At 36.3% G+C, this 19,519-nt stretch overlaps 1 protein-coding gene and 1 long non-coding RNA gene across 2 annotated transcripts; both read left to right on the top strand.

Moving 5' to 3' along the window:
• Nucleotides 1–860: 860 nt before the first annotated feature.
• On the top strand, nucleotides 861–3,933 carry LOC135779289 (uncharacterized). The gene is made up of 5 exons (XR_010544741.2): nucleotides 861–1,157; nucleotides 2,666–2,722; nucleotides 2,862–2,923; nucleotides 3,210–3,271; nucleotides 3,431–3,933. It is a non-coding gene; the product is annotated as an uncharacterized lncRNA (long non-coding RNA).
• Nucleotides 3,934–11,448: 7,515 nt separating this feature from the next.
• On the top strand, nucleotides 11,449–13,311 carry LOC135779011 (alpha-N-acetylgalactosamine-specific lectin-like). The gene is made up of 3 exons (XM_073811597.1): nucleotides 11,449–11,485; nucleotides 11,559–11,786; nucleotides 12,950–13,311. The coding sequence occupies exons 1-3, from the start codon at nucleotides 11,449–11,451 to the stop codon at nucleotides 13,309–13,311; spliced, it is 627 nt and encodes a 208-aa protein (XP_073667698.1).
• The last annotated feature ends 6,208 nt before the right edge of the window (nucleotides 13,312–19,519 follow it).

The following is a 19,519-nucleotide window of genomic DNA, read 5'->3' as shown; positions in this document are numbered from 1 at the left end:
ATAGAATACCTTAACGCCATATGGGAATCCACACTAATAGCAGCCTCGCAGAAGTGTAAATCCAGAGGAGGGCACCGGGAAAGTTTGTTCCAACAGCAGACGTTCAAAATTAGTAACAGGCCAACAGGTGAAGCTAAAACATACATCGTAATCCAGTGGTTAGGAATGTAACTCCAGTGTACGTAATCCAGTGATTCGAAGGGTAACTCAGTCTTTTAAACTTCCTCAGACTTTAAAAGCTCCAAAACCGTAACTTACTATTTGGAAGCAAATAAATAAACAAACAAACAAACAAACGGGAGCAAGGAGCGGCAGCCAAATGCGCCAGCGTTCCCCCTCAACCCGGAAGTCAATAGCCTATTGTAGTAATGTAAGCTTACCTGTCCAAAAAGATGAAAGCCATCTCCGGATCCGTTTTTATACCCAAAACAAAGCGGAGGTTTCTCCATAATTCAAATGCCCTGCCAATGTTAATCCGTGTTTTTTTTAAAATCCGAAGTTGATCTGATTCAAGTTTGGCCTTACGAGCTTCAGCAGATAACTTTTTTCTTCACAATATGTGGAGTTTGTGTTGGAGTCTGTGTTGTGCTGGGAGCAGGTCGTTTCAGTCTGTTATCAGACAGTGTCGTCGCTGTTGGACGCATAGTCAGTAGACGAGGCGAGAGGCTCGGGAACGCGCATGCGGGTGACGTCAGTGGATTTCGCGCCAAATCCAACCCGGTACTTTCCCATAAAAATTATAATATTTTTTTCAGAGGTAATCGCCAAACCTGCAAAGTGGATAATTTTAATGTGAGATTACAACCCATTCGCACACAGGCAATTGAAAAGGGATTCGTTTAAGTAGAAACGTTACACTGTTAGATGTCGCTGTAGATTTAGCAGTACATTACTGTAAAAATCCACAGTACTATACTGTATGTATACATTACAGTACAGTACTGCAGTTCATAATGCATTCTGGGTAAATTTGTTTGAGCGGGAAAATTTTACAGTATATTTTGGTCTTGATGTAACCTTGCTGTAGCCATTGCTGTAATGTGCCAGGTGTACTTGCAATAATCAGAGAAAGTGCGCCAGAGTCAAATCACACAGAGGGAGAGAGAGCACAACTCCTGGCTGCAGCTGAAGGAGGATGATTGATTTCTGGCAGTTCGGTAAGTTTGAAATATTTCTGTTTCATGAAAACTTAATTTTTAGTTTAAGAATGTTGTCAATAGTTTGTCACAATATTGTTTTAAACGTGCAATGAGAGAAAAAAACGGTCACCAACAAAGTTTCAATCTCCCTCAGAAAGTAAGCTAACGTTACACACAGATGTCTACCGCTGCTTTAACTCGCTTTACACCTTTTTTAATGAATATAGGGTTGTTCTAACTAAATTATGAGGGTTTTGGTGAGTTTATATTGTGATGAAAGTGTGGTGACAATGAAACTATTTTTAACGAAATGGACAAAGACAACCCGCCAGCGCGGTCTTGCGGTCCCAGCATAACGGTCGTTTATCTCGGCGTTTCATCCGTTCAGTTAGCGTCAGAGAAAAGTATTAAGTTCGACTGTTTGGTAAGGCTGTGGTTGTAAACAGACAGGACTTGACACGCCGTACACAGCATACCGAACTCCTCCACAGAAGTGAAAACAAGAAACCTCATATTTAACTGGATACATCGAACTCATCGCAGCTTTAACTTCGACCAAATATCATTCAGACCATCTTAATATCAGATGAACGAAAGGGATTGCTGCGCGTATTGTTGTTGTTATTATATTACGGTATATCCGCAAAAGCAGAGAATATCTTCTCTTAAGCGTTTTACACGCCCAGTAAGTTGTCCAATACATTTTTATGGCATATTGTTTCCACCACTTCAGATGCATTACACGCTGTATATATAAGTTTCCAAAACACATCAAATCAATGCACGAAAAGAGAATGGGCTCCGCATTTACGTACCTTTGTCTTCTCGTCTCTGTCATCTGATCCTTCATCTCTGGATGTAAAATAGTCCATTATAACATCGTGTAGGAAACTGGCATCACCAGGATTGCTCAGATTTAGGCGATCATGTTTATCTTTAAAGTGAGCAGCTAGCTACTAACTTGTTAAAAAACTTTGCGTGAAATAGCGTGTTACACCGCAGCCGGTCCGGGTAAAACATTAAAGGGACAGTCTTTTTACCTTGTCACTATAAATCGCTATTTTCTGCACTAAACGAGACATTTTCAGAGATTTTCTGTAGACAAGATGTTATAATTAAAAAAAGACTTATTTAGATATTTATATATAATATATAATATAACAACTAATATATATATATATATATATATATATATATATATATATATATATATATATATATTTGTTTTACAACTGACTAAACACTTACAGTAATGTTTTATTTGTTAGCATAGCATGATATTAGATTTAAACACTTAATAAATTTTTAAATCAATCACTTTGTCTCTGCACAATGAACATTATCAAATATTATTAATGTTGTAAAATATATTGTTCATTGTTAGTTCATATTAGCTAAGGCATTACCAAATGTTAAGGAATAAACTCTTATAGTAAAGTGTTACTACATTTTCTTTTACCATTTCCTTCACAATGTCTATTTATTTCTATGGCTAACAGATTTTGTAACATTTGTCTTTTTTACAGTCTTACCATTGCTTGTAAGCTGGATTGGGTAAGATGGATCATCTTTAAAGGCACCAGGCAAGTACATGATGTACAGTTACAAGTCATGTATTTTTTCGACTGCAATATTAAATGCTTTCACGTCACATGCAAAATTACACAGGAATGTGGCTGACTTTTTATTTGTAGTTTACATGAGTGTCATTGCACTTTTCAGGAGTTAAGGCAGATGTGGAGGCACAACGGGTGATACCAGACACACACCAAGCACATTGTTCGGTAAGTTTGCACTTTACCACTACAGTTTCTTTAAATACCCATGTATACACTCATTCACTCATTCACACACAACACTGTAACACGACCATACACAACATGTACACAATTGTCTTAGTTTGCCATGTAGAAATATACAAACAGAAATATTCAGACTTTGGTTATAAGAAATTTAATTTAATAATTGTATTTATTTAGCAGAGGTGTCCCTGGACTTTATTGACAAAAGATTTTGTTTTCAGAATAAAAAGTTGTGTCCAAATCAGTAACAATTGTACTTTCTGTTCAGGACATTCAATCATGACAGGATCCAGGTGGATGCTGTCCATTGATGAAAGAGTTTGTTCAGCGGTAAGTGAATCTTCTGTATTTTAGTGAAATTAGGTGTGGAACAGTAGAATAAGAGCAAAAGGTTTCAGAATAGGAGTAAATTCAAGGCTGAGTTTAATTTTTTAAGAATCTTTTTCTATCTTATATTTGTTGACTTAATGTTTATGATATTTCTAACAGGTTTCTGGATAGAATTAATTCCAAAGATGGGAAAAAGTGCACATCCAGACAAGGAGCAAGCAAAAAGACAAGGAACTTGGTGCAGAGAAAAGCTGTGGCCATTAACCCCCATGTGAACAGCTTCATGCAGTCCCTGATTGAGTTCGAATGGACGACTTCAAAGTAAAGGCCACTGTGGTCTGTCTGCCACAGTTTAATGCATTTATTTTTAGTGTTAAATGAAATTTAAGTAGAATATTTAAAACTATGGGCCAGTGTTGTTTTTACCACAGTGAAATGTTACCTTTTAGTCGATGATGGACTTTAAACTGAAAACTTCAAACTATGGAACAGTGTTCTATTTGCCAGAGTTAAATATGTTACAGCAGGGGTCTCCAAACTTGTTTATACTTGTTGATTTTATTTTATGTTACTTGATTATATGTTTATTATTGTTTAAAATCTTGTTTTAAATATGTTTGTTTCAATTAAATGTTTTTTTAAATAAAATTTTGATACATACATTGCTTGGATTGCCTTTTAATTCATTATGTTTTAATTTAGCATTTTTACCATATTAATAACTACAGATTTAAACCTAAATCTCTAGCTATTTTATATAATATTATTGTATTAACTGCAATAAGTAATAAATAGTATTTATGGGTCAATATAGACATTACAGTAAATTACTGTAAAAATAGACTACTGTAATAAAATATTGTAAAATTACAGTACAGTACTGCTTTGTAACTATACAGTACTAGTTTGTGTACTGTAAAATGGTATTACAGTACAGTACTGTAAAACCAAAATACAGTAACTTACTGGCAACCGTGCTGCCAGTACCGTACTGTAAAAATACAGGGAAATCGTTAACAGTGTACGTACAGCATCTTTAACTCTTTTACCGCCAGCGTTTTTAAAAAAAGTTGCCAGCCAGCGCCAGCGTTTTTCATGATTTTCACCAAAGTTTAATGCCTTCCAGAAAATGTTCTTCTTTAAATATATAAACATACAATATACCAAATGAAAGAACAGACCCTCTGCTTTCAAAAAAAAAAAAAAAAACGTTTCATCCTACCTTCAGTGGTTCTTTTGTAATCAGCTTTTGAATATGGGTAGGTTTCTGCAAAAACACCACATTTTGAGCAAAAAGTAGAGCTAATTCCATTTTTGTGACTGACTTTTCATAGAGATCCCATTCAGAGCGATCTTTAAAACAGACACGGACATGCAGCCGCTTGCCATAGCAATACTTCCGGATTTAAAAAGTTACAGAAGGGCGCCACCTGGTGGATAATAGCGGTATTGCGGAAAGACGGAAAATCTCGTCATTGGCGGGGAAGCGTTTTCTCTTAATTGACGAGATATCTCGTCGATGGCGGTGAAAGAGTTAAATTAACCTTACCTGCAAAGAATATTGAACAGGATTGATTAATTTGTCACGGAGCATCTCAAGTTACTGTTATCTGCTGTGTGCATTCACTCATGTATATAAAGCACTAGGCAGACCTTTGCGAGAGCTCCCCCTAGCTGCCTGTATGATGCAGACCGCCTTTTTAAAGAGTAACTAAACCCTAAACCAACTTTTTTTAGCTAATGATCTGTAAGAATTATGCTTTATTAGTGCTGTTAATTGATTTTAGTACGTTTTTTGACATTTGGGTATAAAGTGTTTCAATACTACAATATATGGTGTAAAAACGTCTGAGTGCTGCCCTCTTCAGGTTGAACTGTGGCTACTGCAGTTGAATTTTCCTATTGGATGTTGGGTCCAAAAAATTACTCGTAACGTAAGCAGTTTCAAGCTCACCACGCCCTTGTTACGATCTCACCACACACTTGGTACGAGCTTTAGTTCGTCCCCTCTATCTCTGTTGGGATCTGCCCACTTTTCTTGCATTTTTCAAATATTGCCAGTGGGTGGAGTCAGGCTCTGAGCAGGGGTTTAGTTACCCTTTAAACACAAACACACTGCTGTGATCTCTTTTATAATGATAAGAGGTGTCCCTAATGTACTTTAATAAATTCAGTTCAGGTAATTTATATATAACACTCAAAATTTAATTGGGGGGTCTTCCGTTTCCTTGTCTTATTTAACTAGTACCACATTAGCAAATAATGTCATGGAAACAAATTGTTAATTTAAATTATATCCGAAGCTCCATATTAAATTGGATCTAAGATATAGCTAAAAACAACTGCAGAACAACACACTACAGAAGCTACTACAGCATTTTAAAATATTATAAAAAAAAAACCTTAACCGAACCATTAAGCAGACAAAGAATTTAGATGTAGGCAACAGTAAATAATAAAAATAATAATAGTTATAAATAATTATTCTTCTAAATAACAATAAGCATCATGTAGCTTATTAATTAAAAAAATCTTTAAGATAGAGTTTTCATTTGTATATTTATGAGCAAACCATAATGTAATTATGCTCTGATCAGCGCTGGGTATGAAAACAGACCTCGAGCTGGCTTTCTTTTAACTGCAAAGGTAAGACATAGTTACAGGCCATTTGTAATATATTATTTTATTGTTTTTGTGGTGTAATGCTAACGATAGCATGTAGCACAGTTTCAAAAGTTACTGTCTGATATGAATATGAATTATTTTTATTCAGAGCACGAGTGCATTAAGATTTGTGAGTGTCGGGAGTGTGTTTTAAAGTGTAGTGTTACAAAACATATAGAAGTAGACTTCAGTTGAAAATATAAAGTAGCACTGAAACATTTTACTAAAATATGGTCTGTCAAACAATAACCTTACAGTAACTTTTCTTACATCTGTAAACATGCTGGTGAATCTCAATGAGCTGTCTGTGGTTGCTACGGCAACACTGGCTGTTGTGGTCGTGCTCGTATGTGTGTGCCCACCGAGAACGAGCATGAGACTGGCTGCAGTTTCTATAATGGCCACTGGTGTCAGTAACGGTTAGAAATTTCAGAACCTACGCAATGCCCCTTTAATAATAAAATAATAATAATAAGAAGAAAAAGAATGTAACACCCCAAAAAAGTAACTAATTACGTTACTTAGTTATTTTTCATGGAAAGTAATACTTACTTTACTTTTAAGGTACTTTTGGATTACTTTTTCTTAGTCGGCTGAAGATTGATTCTCTTTCAGGCCTTGCAGGTGTTTTTTATGACTGAGAAGTTCTGCATTCAGAAATTGCATATTTCCATCACACAAATGTTAATTCTGGCCTACCATCTCTGTTTCTAACTTAAACTGTTCCTGCTCAGGCACTAGGGCTGCGCGATTTAGGGAAAACATCTAATTGCGCTTTTTCTGCCAGGAATTGCGAAGTAGTGAATATTATTTAACTAAAATAAATTAGTTTTATTTACTACATGTTATAAATGTATTTTATACTGAACCATCAATTATCAATGATAAACAAAGCAATTTGTATACGTTATTTTATTGAAAATGGCAAACATTGTACATCAGCTGAATAAACTCTGAGAGGTCTCTCAAATTCACAGCATGCAGAATCATCACCTCTTGAACCCAGACAGGTGGACCAGCAGCACCTGCAACAAAGACAACTTTATTTAAACGGCTGTCCGCTGTGACGCTGCCACAGAGCCCCACTTAATAACATATTTGTCTCAAATCTTTAACGATTAACAAAGGCTGCGAATGCATATTATACATCTGGAAGTAAACTTTGTCTGACTAAACTCGCGCTATTTAATGCGAACGTCCGGTGCGGTGTCAGAAACTGTGAGTTGTCCTACACGAGACGCAACGCTTCTCGACCGGTGTGCGACACTCTTAACACAAAAAAGGAAATAAAGCATAGGCATATGGAGTCGAGAGATAATTAATATAAATGTATATAAGGGTCTGTTGTGTTGTTCCGCTTCAATATGAAAGGTCAAATAAGTCAGGGTGGAGTGAAACCGAGGTCCGGATTTCATATCACCTGACTATCAACCACTACAGATTTACACGTGTTTGTCTACAACCACTTATGACGTAATAAAACGATCAGAAATGATTATTTTACACACATTTCAAGTAGCAAAGCTGTATTTTAACTTTGGTGACCTGAATAAATACGTAAAATAAAAATATTCATGATTAATCTATCAGTATGTGCACAGAAAGCTGTTATTGTACACAGTTTACAGTATGGCTCCGAAAGTATTCAGATAAATACACCTTAAGTTGTTTACGCAAGGAACCATCAAATTTTTCATTAAAAACAAGTGTAAATATTAATAAACTCAACACTTACCAGGATTTTTGAGGAGTTTTGGGATTGTTTGTCTTCCTGCAAGAGGTCCAGTTTCTTCTGCTGCTGATTAAAAAACCGTTGGCTTTGTGATTTTTAAATTTACATCTGATTTTTTTAGTTTTTTTGCCCACATTTACTCAAATAATACAATCTAATAATGTTTCACCAAAAATATTGAATAAATCATAGTTAAAGTTATGCATGAAATTTACAAAAAAAATTTGTTGATGATAAATACCTATGTTAACTTGAAATGAGCAATTATTACAGTTTTAAAAACTGAAATATATAAGTGTGACATTCTCTAATATATTGATTCAAATTTACAACAAATATTAAGGATATCTATTGGAAATAATCTGTTAGTTAAATACTTATTTTATTTAATGTGTACAACTAAATAATATCTGTACATTTTACACAAAAATATCTGTTTATTTTTTAGTCATTTATTTTGGTTTGTCCAACTCAAAAAATCAACTTAAGGAGATTTTATTCGGTTTTATTTTATTCGATTTTATTCGGTTATTTTAATCATTTATTTTAGTGATATTTACAAACCCACTGAATTATTTTATCAGTGTGGGTTCATTATAGCTGCAACTTTAACAACAAGTAAAAATATTTAAATGGGTGACTGAGTTTTACTGGAAAGAGTTGTATGCATGTTTGTTTTCTTGTAAACAAAGAACTGTAATACTCAACTTCATAACTATCAAAATATGAAATAGCTACATTTGGGATTTTTAAAATGAATATAAAATCCAAATGCGTTCAATGTCATGCCATTTCATTCAAGTGACATTAGCATATATAAGGAGCATAAATAAGGAGCCGGGCTTGTAAACATTGTTGGGCGTGTGTGTGTAAAGTTTTAACGCATCATCCGTTTTGGGAGACGCGGGCGTGAAGTCTTGCAATGCGGACTTGCGGAGACAGGCGTGAGTATTTAATAAGCATAGAGACACAGGCTGCGCGTGTGCGTCAAGTTTAAACCCCTTGTCTGTTGTGGAAGACGCGCGCGCAAAGTCTTGCAATGCGGAAACAGGCGGGAGTATTTAACAAGCATTGAGAGACACAGGCTGCGCGCATGCTTTAAATTGAAACCCCTCGTCAGTTTAGGAGAAGCGCTGTTTTGGTTGACGTGCCTCTCATGGAGAAAGCACAGCCATACTTGCGCTCGCTCAATTGGTTAGACTGTCACAAAGCATATTTCTCAAATCCCATCATATCGCATCCTTTCGCGATTTGCTAATTGCAACGTTTCACATCGCGATTGCGGTTCGATTTCGATTAATCGCCCAGCCCTATCAGGCACCCACACATAGAGTGTGTATTTCTAGTTTAATTCGATATATTATTTTTTTTACTTAAATGAATTAAACTGAAAAGTAACTTGCATTACTTTTTTTAAAAGTAACTAAAATATTAATGTGTACATTTATAAAGTAATGCGTTACTTTACTCGTTACTTCAGAAAAGTAATATTATTGCGTTATGCACATTACTTGTAATGCGTTACCCCTAACACTGAATATTACAAATTGTCATGCAATTATTAATGTGTCTTTAATCCCACTCTTTAAACTCCCAAATAAAAAATTTAGTTTCTTTCAACTTCCCTGGTTTCTCTTCTTTGCCGTCTTCCGTGTGTCCATGGCGTAAAATGAGGGCGTTGGGGAAGCGGAGACTTGAATTTATATGGGTGCGTTGTTCTAATGACAATTGTTTTCAGCCGCGGCATTTATGAAGGGCAGGTGATGCGTACACCTGAATTTCAAAAGTACACACAGCTTCATAAATCAGGCGGTGAGAGGAGTGTAAGCATAATCTTACGCCAACATATGCGCCCGTTTCTATGCAAGAATGATAAATGAGGGCCATTGTGTTTAGTGTGCAAGAGACGAGGAAATAAACACATTATGAGTATTAAGACTGTAGTGTACACATGGTGTCAAGTTTCATACTGTGTTCACTCATTCACTTTTCTTCCTCATTCAAATGAAGTTTGTCTAAAAAGTGAATTTTAATGATATCTTTCCAGGAAATCCACACTTATTTCCTGGAAAAAATCACATGTGGGTGAATCTTCAGTAGACAACAATCAGCCATGATAACAAAGACCCCCAAACTTTATCTCTTTGAGATGATTATTCCTACAACATCAACTAACAGTATTATTTACTCTATGTACATGTCTGAAGACTCATTTATAATGTGATACATCAATAAGTGTGATATTATAAAAACCAGGGGCGTCAGTTTGTGTTAAAAAGTGGTGGGGACAAAAGATCAGATGAAATAACATTACAGCAGGACTGGAAAAATATTGAATAACGGCGCATCAAAAATGGGCATAGTGTAGGCCAGTCAAGAATACAAAAATGCTCAGCATAAAACCCTCAACAATGTCGACTGTACATGTAACAGTCCCTACAACACCAGCTCAACCGAACAGTGCCAAAGCACCATACTGTAGAAAACAGCAGCACGTTTAGTCAATGATTACAATGAATTTCATTACATATGTACAAGAAAACACAACATAAGCACAAAACAAAACATATGTGACCCTGGTCGTACTCTGTAAAAAGTGACTTTCTTACTTAGTATTTTTGTCTTGTTTTCAGTAGAAATATCTACAAATTCTTAAATCAAGATGTATTTTCTTGATGAGCAAAATGACCCAAGAAAATAAGTCTAGTTTTTAGACAAAAAATATACAATTTAAGTGAATTTGTGCTTAAAGCAAGCAAAAATATCTGTGAATGGGGTGAGAAATTTTGCTTAAATTAAGTGTTTAAGAAAAAAGAAATCTTATTTTTAGATTTTTTTTCTCACCCCATTGGCAGATATTTTTGCTTGTTTTAATCACAAATTCACTTAAATTGTATATTTTTTGTCTTAAAACTAGACTTATTTTCTTAGGTCATTTTGCTCATCAAGAAAAAGCATCTTAATTTAAGAATTATTCGATATTTCTACTGAAAACAAGACAAAAACACTAAGTAAGAAAGTCATTTTTTGCAGTGTAAGTCGCACAGGTATAGCTTGATTTTTCAGAACATTTTAACCAAATGCTTTCAAAAAGTGGTGGGGACATGTCCCCAGTGTAAATGACACATATGATAAAAACAACATTATTGTCTATGAAATAAAATTATTGACTTTATAATGAAATAGTGCTAATGTTTAAGAATTGAATAGAGTAATAACGTTAAATATATAAAGCTGTATAAATGAAATTGGCTGAAACTAATGTTAATATGCAAAAACAGGGACTGAACTGGTGCCTCATTTTTGTCTTTTGTGTTGTTTATCATTACAGTAAAACATGCAAAAGTAAGGGTATGTGGAAAAATACATCAACAAGGAACTGATATATGAAAATGATTCACAGATATAATATAATGACATACTGATGAACACACAGACAGAGAAACAGAAGATTCAGGAGAGAAACACACAAACTCAAAAGTAAGAACTTTATTTACTTTAAAATAATATTTATGATATCACAGTGTTTTATAAGGATTGTGTATTATTGTTCAATGACTATTAATGAAACTTTATAAAGAATTGATGAAGAGTTACTGAAGAGATGTTAACTTTTAGCTTAAGTGACATTTAACAGCTTTAATATCAGATTCTCGTCTTTATTTACTACACATTAAAATAGTTTAGACATTTAAATGAATGAATTTATTGTGATGATCAGAATTATGAACAAACAGAAGAAATCAACATCTGATGTTTTCAATGTGTTTGTTTTTCAGAAATGACTCAAACTTTATATTTCAGCGTTTTTCTCATCGGTGAGTTTGTGTTTGTGGTTTTATGTTTGTTTTATAATCTCATGAGATTTGACTCAAACTCTTTCTTTCATAGCTCTCTGTTCATTATCTGAATGCATTCAGCGCCGCTATCATCACATAAAAATGATGAAGACCTGGACTGAAGCTCAGAGATACTGCAGAGAGAAATACACAGATCTGGCCACAGTCAACAACATCAACGACATGAATCAACTGATGAAGAGTGTGGATAACAGTCTGATTTATGATGTCTGGATTGGACTGCATAGATCAAGTGTTCATGAATGGAAGTGGTCTCTGGGTGATCCTGTGAATTATGCAAACTGGTCTAATGGAGACTCAAATGGTCCAGATGATTGTGTTTATATGAGATATGGATCATGGCATCATCAGGACTGTAATTTGAACATGAGATTCATCTGCTACAATGGTGAGTAAAGCTTCATAAAATAACATCAAACCTTCACTTCACAAAACATCATCAGATGTAAACTTTACAAGACAACAATAATAAACATCACAGAAACACAAATATCATGTGAGATTATGTTTGACACATTCACTCTTCTGTGAACCACAGTACACAACAGCACATGTGAGTCTAAACGTACTCAGATCAGGGTATTCTCTCAACTTCATTAACAAACATTGAAAGAGAGGATAAACATGTTTACCACTTCTGTGTGATAAACTCATTGATTACTGGTTCCAATTTAATTATTATTCCTACATTTGCTACAACATTCAAACCGGCATGTTTTTCTCAAAGACAAAATGCCCCCCTCCCAGTGTTCATACCTGAGTATAGAAGTCACATTCATGATATATTTTGTGGTCAACTCAAGTGTTGTGCATAACTGTACATCTTACCGTGCATGTTATTCACTGACAGCTCACATCTAGATAATGAAGAGAAGCTAATAAAATTCAGTAAAAAAGTGTCTACAACTGCATACAAACAGATCACAATCTTTATTTTCTTAAACAGAGAGCAGTAAAGGATTCGTCATTGAAACATCTAATAAAATATGGAGAGACGCTCAGAGTTTCTGCAGACAGCATCATACTGATCTGACCAGTGTGAGGAATCAGATTGAGAATCAACAGATTCAGAAGATCATGAATGACACAAACATATCTGAAGTCTGGATTGGTCTGTTCAGTGACTCATGGGAGTGGTCAGATGAGAGCGACTCCACATTCAGATACTGGGCTCTTTATAGACCTAATTATAATGTTGTTGGTTCTGAAGATTGTACAGCAGTCAGAATGACAGTGCAGGGTCAATGGGATGATGTGATCTGCAGTTCCTCTCTGACCTTTGTGTGTCATGAAGGTGAGTAATAAAAGTCAATGTGTGTTTGATGTCAGAAGTTTCTTCATAATTAAAATTATCTCAGTTCAGTGTTTGTTGTGTATGTTTGTTTTGATCTGATGTGTAGTTTGTGTTTGTTGTGTGCTCAGATAATCTGATATTGATCCAGATGAATCTGAGCTGGTCTGAAGCTCTGAGATACTGCAGAGAGAATCATTTGGATCTGGTTTCAGTTGATTCAGAGGAGAGTCAGTTCATGGTGACTAAAGTGATTCATCAGTCCTCTACTGAAGCCGTGTGGATGGGGTTACACTATTACTGCCAAATGAACCTCTGGATCTGGATACGAGGAGAGGCCGTGTGCTATCAGAATTGGGCTCCAGGGAACGGGACAAAACTGATGGACTGCAACACTGAACACAGAGCTGGAGCAGTTCAGTCTGGAGGAGATCATCGCTGGATCAGCCTTCCTCAATCTCACAAACTCAACTTCATCTGCATCAGAAAATAATCAAATCATTTGTGTCTATCACTTCATTTAAGTTTTTTGGTAATTTTTTTTCTGGTTTTCATTTTGTTTTGTTATTTAGCAGTAGGGTCCATTTATAAACACATAACAGATTAAGTACAACATTATGCCTTAGTTCAGAATCATTTTATGTATAGTAAAAATGTTATTATCTAAATTAATCTCCTGACAAAATATCTTTTCTTATGTTTCTTTAATAACTGTTGAATTATATGAAATTAATGTGTTAGTTATATTTTGAGAGTGGGTTAATGTTCATGATATTTTCTCATCAGATGTCACTTCTGTTCTGTTTCATTGTCACGGTTAGTCAGTGTCATGTTTTGTGTGTGCTCCGATTATCATCACCTGGACTATTACCCATTGATTGCTTGTCTTGTGTCACATGTTGTCAGTTAGTATGTGTTTATACTGTACCCTTGTCTCTGCCGGATCATTGTCATTACTTCCATGTCTGCTCATGTGTTCCATGTATTTGATGGTCCTGCGTGACTTACCTGCCGTTGTTTTACTCCTTATATTTTGTTTCCTGTTATATTAATAAATGTTACTATGTCTTCATGAATTCTCCGTTTGCGTCCTGACTCTTGTATCCAGTCGTGACATTCATGTGTGATTAATAAAGATTATGAGCTCATATCAGAGTTTAATGAGATTTATTTCTGGATCTTAAACACCTTTCATGGTCTGGCTCCAGTCTATATTTCAGACATTATTTGTCCATATAATACTTAAAGAACCCTCAGATCATCTTCTGACAATTTTTTAACTGTTCCATCATCTCAATTGAAATCAAAAGGTGATAGAGCTTTCTCTGTGTTTGCCCCTAAGCTATGGAATTTGCTATCTTGGTTAATTAGGTTTTCCCCCCTTTATCTTCATTTAAGTCATCTCTGAAAACACTTCTCTTGTCTCAGGCCCATTCATAATTTGTACCCAGCTAACAATTTTTGGTTCCCAAAACGTTCCCCTAACGTTAGTTTTTGGTTCTCAAAACGTTCCCCTAACCAGTGTTAATTTCGTTGACGAAGACGATGACGAAAAATATTCGTCAACGAACCTTTTTTCACGGACGAAGACTAAATAAAAACTAAATAGAAGTCAGATATGATGACGAAGACTGTAACGAAATATAACTGACACTTTAGTCAACGAATAAAAATAAGACGAAAATGTTAGGGAGGGACGAATGGAGAAGAGATCCAATCAGAGCTACTCATTTTGTGGGGAAAGTTTTGTGGGATCCAATCAGAGCGAATCTTTGAGGGTAAGTTGATCTACGCAGGCAGCAGGCAGTAGAGGCATTTTAAAAACCCGCGGCAAAGTTCGTTTTCACAACAGGTTGTTTACATTATATTTAGTTGTACAGTCTTCGTTACCCAGCTTTGGCTGATTTCAGTTGTCTTCGCTCGTTAGCAACACGCTAACGTGTTGCGGTGCACCCGGACTGAAGACATCTCATTAACAACAACAATGTCAGAGCTAGCGTCTAATCTGGTCACACTTCAAATATGACAAGACGACAGCCTGTAAAAATGACTCATCCAGAAATACATGCAAAGGTAAACATGCACGCTAAGGTTATTTTATAAGATAAACCACTGTGTTTTCGCTAATCTTGGAATAACATAGAAACAAATGGAATACACATCTGAACTGTATTGATTGTATTGGATTGTCTGAATTAATACTGAGTATAAATATTCAGTGTCCTCAAATTGAATGAAATGTGTAACGTTACTATTATAGTATATGTTGTGGTTTTACATGACTGGACAAAGTGCGTGTGTAAGAGCGTGTGTGTGTCTCTGTCTGTGTGTCTGCGCGCGTGTGTATAGGGAGAAGGCATATCTTTTTCAGGGACCATGTATATTTTTTTAGGTAGAGCGGGCCTTATGCTTATTTTATGTGATATTATCTTTTGTGAAAAAGCCACGGTCAGTTTTTTTGACATTAAGAATAAAATAAATACGTGTTTTCTTTAACAACCATTAAATCTGTCTCTGTATTGCATATTCAAACCTTAATACCATTCCATAACAGACTAAAAAACTTAAGACTAGACTAAGACTAAAACTCTTATGATATTTCGTCGACTAAAACTAGACTAAGACTAAAATATTTCAGATGACTAAAATAAGACTAAAACTAAATGGTGTGTTATTCAAAAGACTAAGACTAAGACTACATCAGAATTTGCTGCCAAAATTAACACTGCCCCTAATGTTAGATTTTGGTTCCCATAACGTTATTTTTCAAGGTTTGTTTTTGGTTAGCCAGGAAAGTTTTCTTTACAGAAATAGAACGTTATTTTCAGGTTATTTTAACGTTTTCATAACGTTAGGAAAACGTTAGAATAACATTAGGAAAAGGTTACAATAACGTTAGAAAAACGTTACAATAACGTTAGGAAAACGTTACAATAACCTAAAAATAACGTTCTAATTCTGTAAAGAAAACTTTCCTGGCTGACCAAAAACAAACCTTGGAAAATAACGTTATGGGAACCAAAAACTAACGTTAGGAAAACGTTAAAATAACCTAAAAATAACGTTCTATTTCTGTAAAGAAAACTTTCCTGGCTAACCAAAAACAAACCTTGGAAAATGCACAGTTGACATGGAGTGAAAAATGATCTCACCAGGGCGCGAGTGCGGGTTGCCGCGCCTCCATGCACGCACTGACAGAGCGCGCAGAGCTCAAGACTCCAGCCTCAGTGAAGAAGTGAAGGCTTACAAAAGTACGGCACGTCTATTAGTACATCCCATGCTGTGTTTTTATCTATCATATCTATCTAAAATAAGTAAAACACATTTCCATATAAGGAGGAATAAAATAATTTATTTAATACAAAATCTATAATAATTAAATTATGCTATTACTGGAAAAAATGTCTATTAAAATATTATACCATTATATAACACAGGTTATTTTATATAAAAATACCTCAACACATCACATATTATGTATTTAGATAACATTCTATTTTATCAAATATATAAATAACCAGGGACTTCAACACAATAAAGAAGACTTAAAACAGATATTTATTGAAAATATATAAACATTTAATTCACTTTAGTTTAACAGACCTTACAGCAGCCGCCTCTCCATTATTAAGTAACAACAATCAGCATCTCTCTCTCAGTTTTTACAATAATCAAAAGCTTCTAACTTCATATTCTCTTCATGGAAATAATTAAAATATATTTTCGTTTTCACATATTTAAGCTACTAATGAAGAAACAAAAAAGAAATCGCTAGAATGTTATACTCTGAAGTTAAAACGCAATGACAAATAAATCAGTCACTTTAGGTTAAAAGATCTTACCACAGTTAGTCGGCTATCCGTTTTTACAACAATAAAAAGTTTCTAACATTATATTCTCCTCAAATTCTCCTCAAATTGATTGGAAATCACTCGTATATATATTTCTTCTCACATATGTGACCCGTCACGGAAACCAGGGACTCAAGTCGGCAGCACAAGTTTCGAGAAAATGAGAAACAAAGTTTTTTTTTTCGAAAAATTTGTGATTTTCGTTTTATTGCAGAATCTGTTAGTTGAGATCACGAAGAAGCCTCTCCATGTTTGAGATAGCAGTTTTTGTATATTTAAAAGCGTACATTTTGCGGTTAAAATAGGCTTGTTTTTCCGGAGATTCTAGCGTGCAGCGGGGGGCGTCATTGTCTGTGTGTATATTTACATACTGTATAAGCTTGTGTTTTCGCCTCCGCCCCCAAAGGGAACAGCGTGACTACTAAATAAGGATAGTTCGCCCAAAAATGAAAATAATGTAAGTAATGACTCACCCTTATGTCGTTCTAAACTCGGAAGACCTCCGTTCATCTTCGGAACACAGTTTAAGATGTTTTATCGTTAGATTTAGTCCAAGAGCTTTCCCCTTCATTGAAAATCTATGTATGGTTTCCATGTCCAGAAAGTTAATAAAAACATCATCAAAGTAGTCCATGTGACATCAGTGGGTCAGTAAGATTGTGTTGATGCATCGAAAATACAGTTTGGTCCAAAAATAGCAGAATTACGACTTTATTCAGCATTGTCTTCTCTTCCGGCTCGAGCGTGAAGTCACGTGACTGTAGTGACGCGCTGCCCTGTTCCTCAGATATGTTTGCTAAGTTTTTTTTTTTTTTCAAACTTATAGCCTGTGTCTCCCCAGACTGTTAAGCTCGGGCGCACAAAACAAAAGAAAAATAAAAGAAGCTGGGGCGGAACAAATAACAGTCAGCCGCATCGTACGTCAGCCGCGTCACTGACTTTATGCGGCGCCGCAGTCGGAAGACGTCAAAGTACCGCGAAAGCTCTTCAAGAAATCTTACGGAGTAGTTCAATTTCGACTCGCTCTCGCGGTACTTTGACGTCATCTGTATGTCAGTTCTTGCAGCGCAGCATGAGTCCAAACACACAGAAGTTACACAGATATCGTTGTATTCTTCATATAATTGGCTACATGTTTTGTCTATCAATATTTTCCATGAAGTCATTGGCTGATGGAGGAACGAGCGAGCCATTGGTAACCTCTCTAAAGGATGTCACGTTTTCGACGGCGCTGTTTTGATGATCTATTATACTACTTCCCTATTTTAAATACAAACTTTGAAGGCGGGTTCATGTGTTTAACGGAGTGTAAGCTCATATACCCTTACATGTTACGATTTAAATAGTCTTCAGATTATATATTATATTGTATTACCAGACATTCATGCGAAATCTGATGTAAACAATCTATATTTCACGGATTATACGCATTTGTGGACAAATATGGTCATTGGATAATCTGAAACAGACTGGATTCGACTTGTGATCCCCACAAAGGTAAAAGAGTCATGTTTATTTTTGCGGGTTGTCATTTGGTCATAAAATACTACATATGATGCTAGAACATCTCAAAAAGGGTTTTACAGGGGGCATGGCTTAGCTAAATAAGATGTAAATGAGCCCTATTGTCTCCCCCAGCTGAAAAGAAGAGTCCCTTTCGTCTCGATTTTCTCGGTTTTAGTATTTCTGAGTTCCTATATTCAAATGGCCACAACTTCTCCAAATCGTATCAGATTTCCATGTGTTACACATCGTTGGAAAGCTTAGAAACTGCACTTTCAGAATCTGTGAATAACTCAAAATGCCCAGATCCGACTTGTGTCCCTACTTTCCGTGACTGGTCACATATTGCAATGCCCTCAGCACGGGATGATCAGCCACATATGACGGGCTTGCAGTCTCAGGGGTGTGCATAGCACCCCAACTGCCGCGAGCGGTGCGCTGTATATCTGGGACTTGTACGCTCCGCTATGGAGATGCGAGGGAAGGATGTATTAGCCGACACCAATAACATTGCGACTGTTGCGTTATTTACCGTTAAGGCGGTTTTGCGCTCTCGTCACCTGTCGCATCTCGCTCGTCATCTCCTCCTTTGGAGTCAGAAGCATCTGAGGTCCCTTCGTGCCATTTACATCCCGGGTTCGCTCAATACAGCGGCAGACGCGCTTCCCGAGCTGCGCCCCCGGCGAATGGCGACTCCACCTCCAGACGGTCCAGCTAATTTGGAAGAAGTTCGGTTGTGCGTAGATAGATCTGTTTGCGTCGCCGGACGATACCCACTGTCGCCTATTTTATTCACTAACCGAGGGCAGCCTCGGCGTGGATGCGTTGGCACACAGCTGGCCGCGGGGGGTGCGTAAATACGCATTCCTTCCAGTGAGCTTTATTGCGCAGACACTGTGCAAAGTCAGGCAGGACGAGGAGAGCCTTTTATTAGTCGCCCCGTACTGGACTACCAGGAATTGGTTTTCAGAGTTAATGCTCCTCGCGACAGCCCCTCCCTGACGATTTCCCCTGAGGAAAGACTTTCTTTCTCAAGGAAGGGGCACATTATGGCACCCGACCTGTGGGATTTCCATGTATGGTCGTTGAGCGCGCGCAAGGTTTAGGTGATTTATCGCAAGCGGTATCTAACACCATCGACGCGGTTCGAGCACCGTCCACAAGACGGGCTTACGCGCTTAAAGAAACCTTTTTCGTCACCCGGTGCTCTTCGCAACGCGAGGACCCCAGAGAATGCCCATTAACATTGTGCTTTTATATCTTTAACATAGGTTAGATGGTAGGCTGTCCCTCCGCCATTAAAGTTGATATCGCCGCTATTTCTGCTCATCACTCACTTATCAACGG

This window comes from Paramisgurnus dabryanus, chromosome 1 (genome assembly GCF_030506205.2).
Source record: "Paramisgurnus dabryanus chromosome 1, PD_genome_1.1, whole genome shotgun sequence".
Lineage (NCBI taxonomy): Eukaryota > Metazoa > Chordata > Actinopteri > Cypriniformes > Cobitidae > Paramisgurnus > Paramisgurnus dabryanus.
This window is presented reverse-complemented; position numbering and strand designations above follow the sequence as displayed.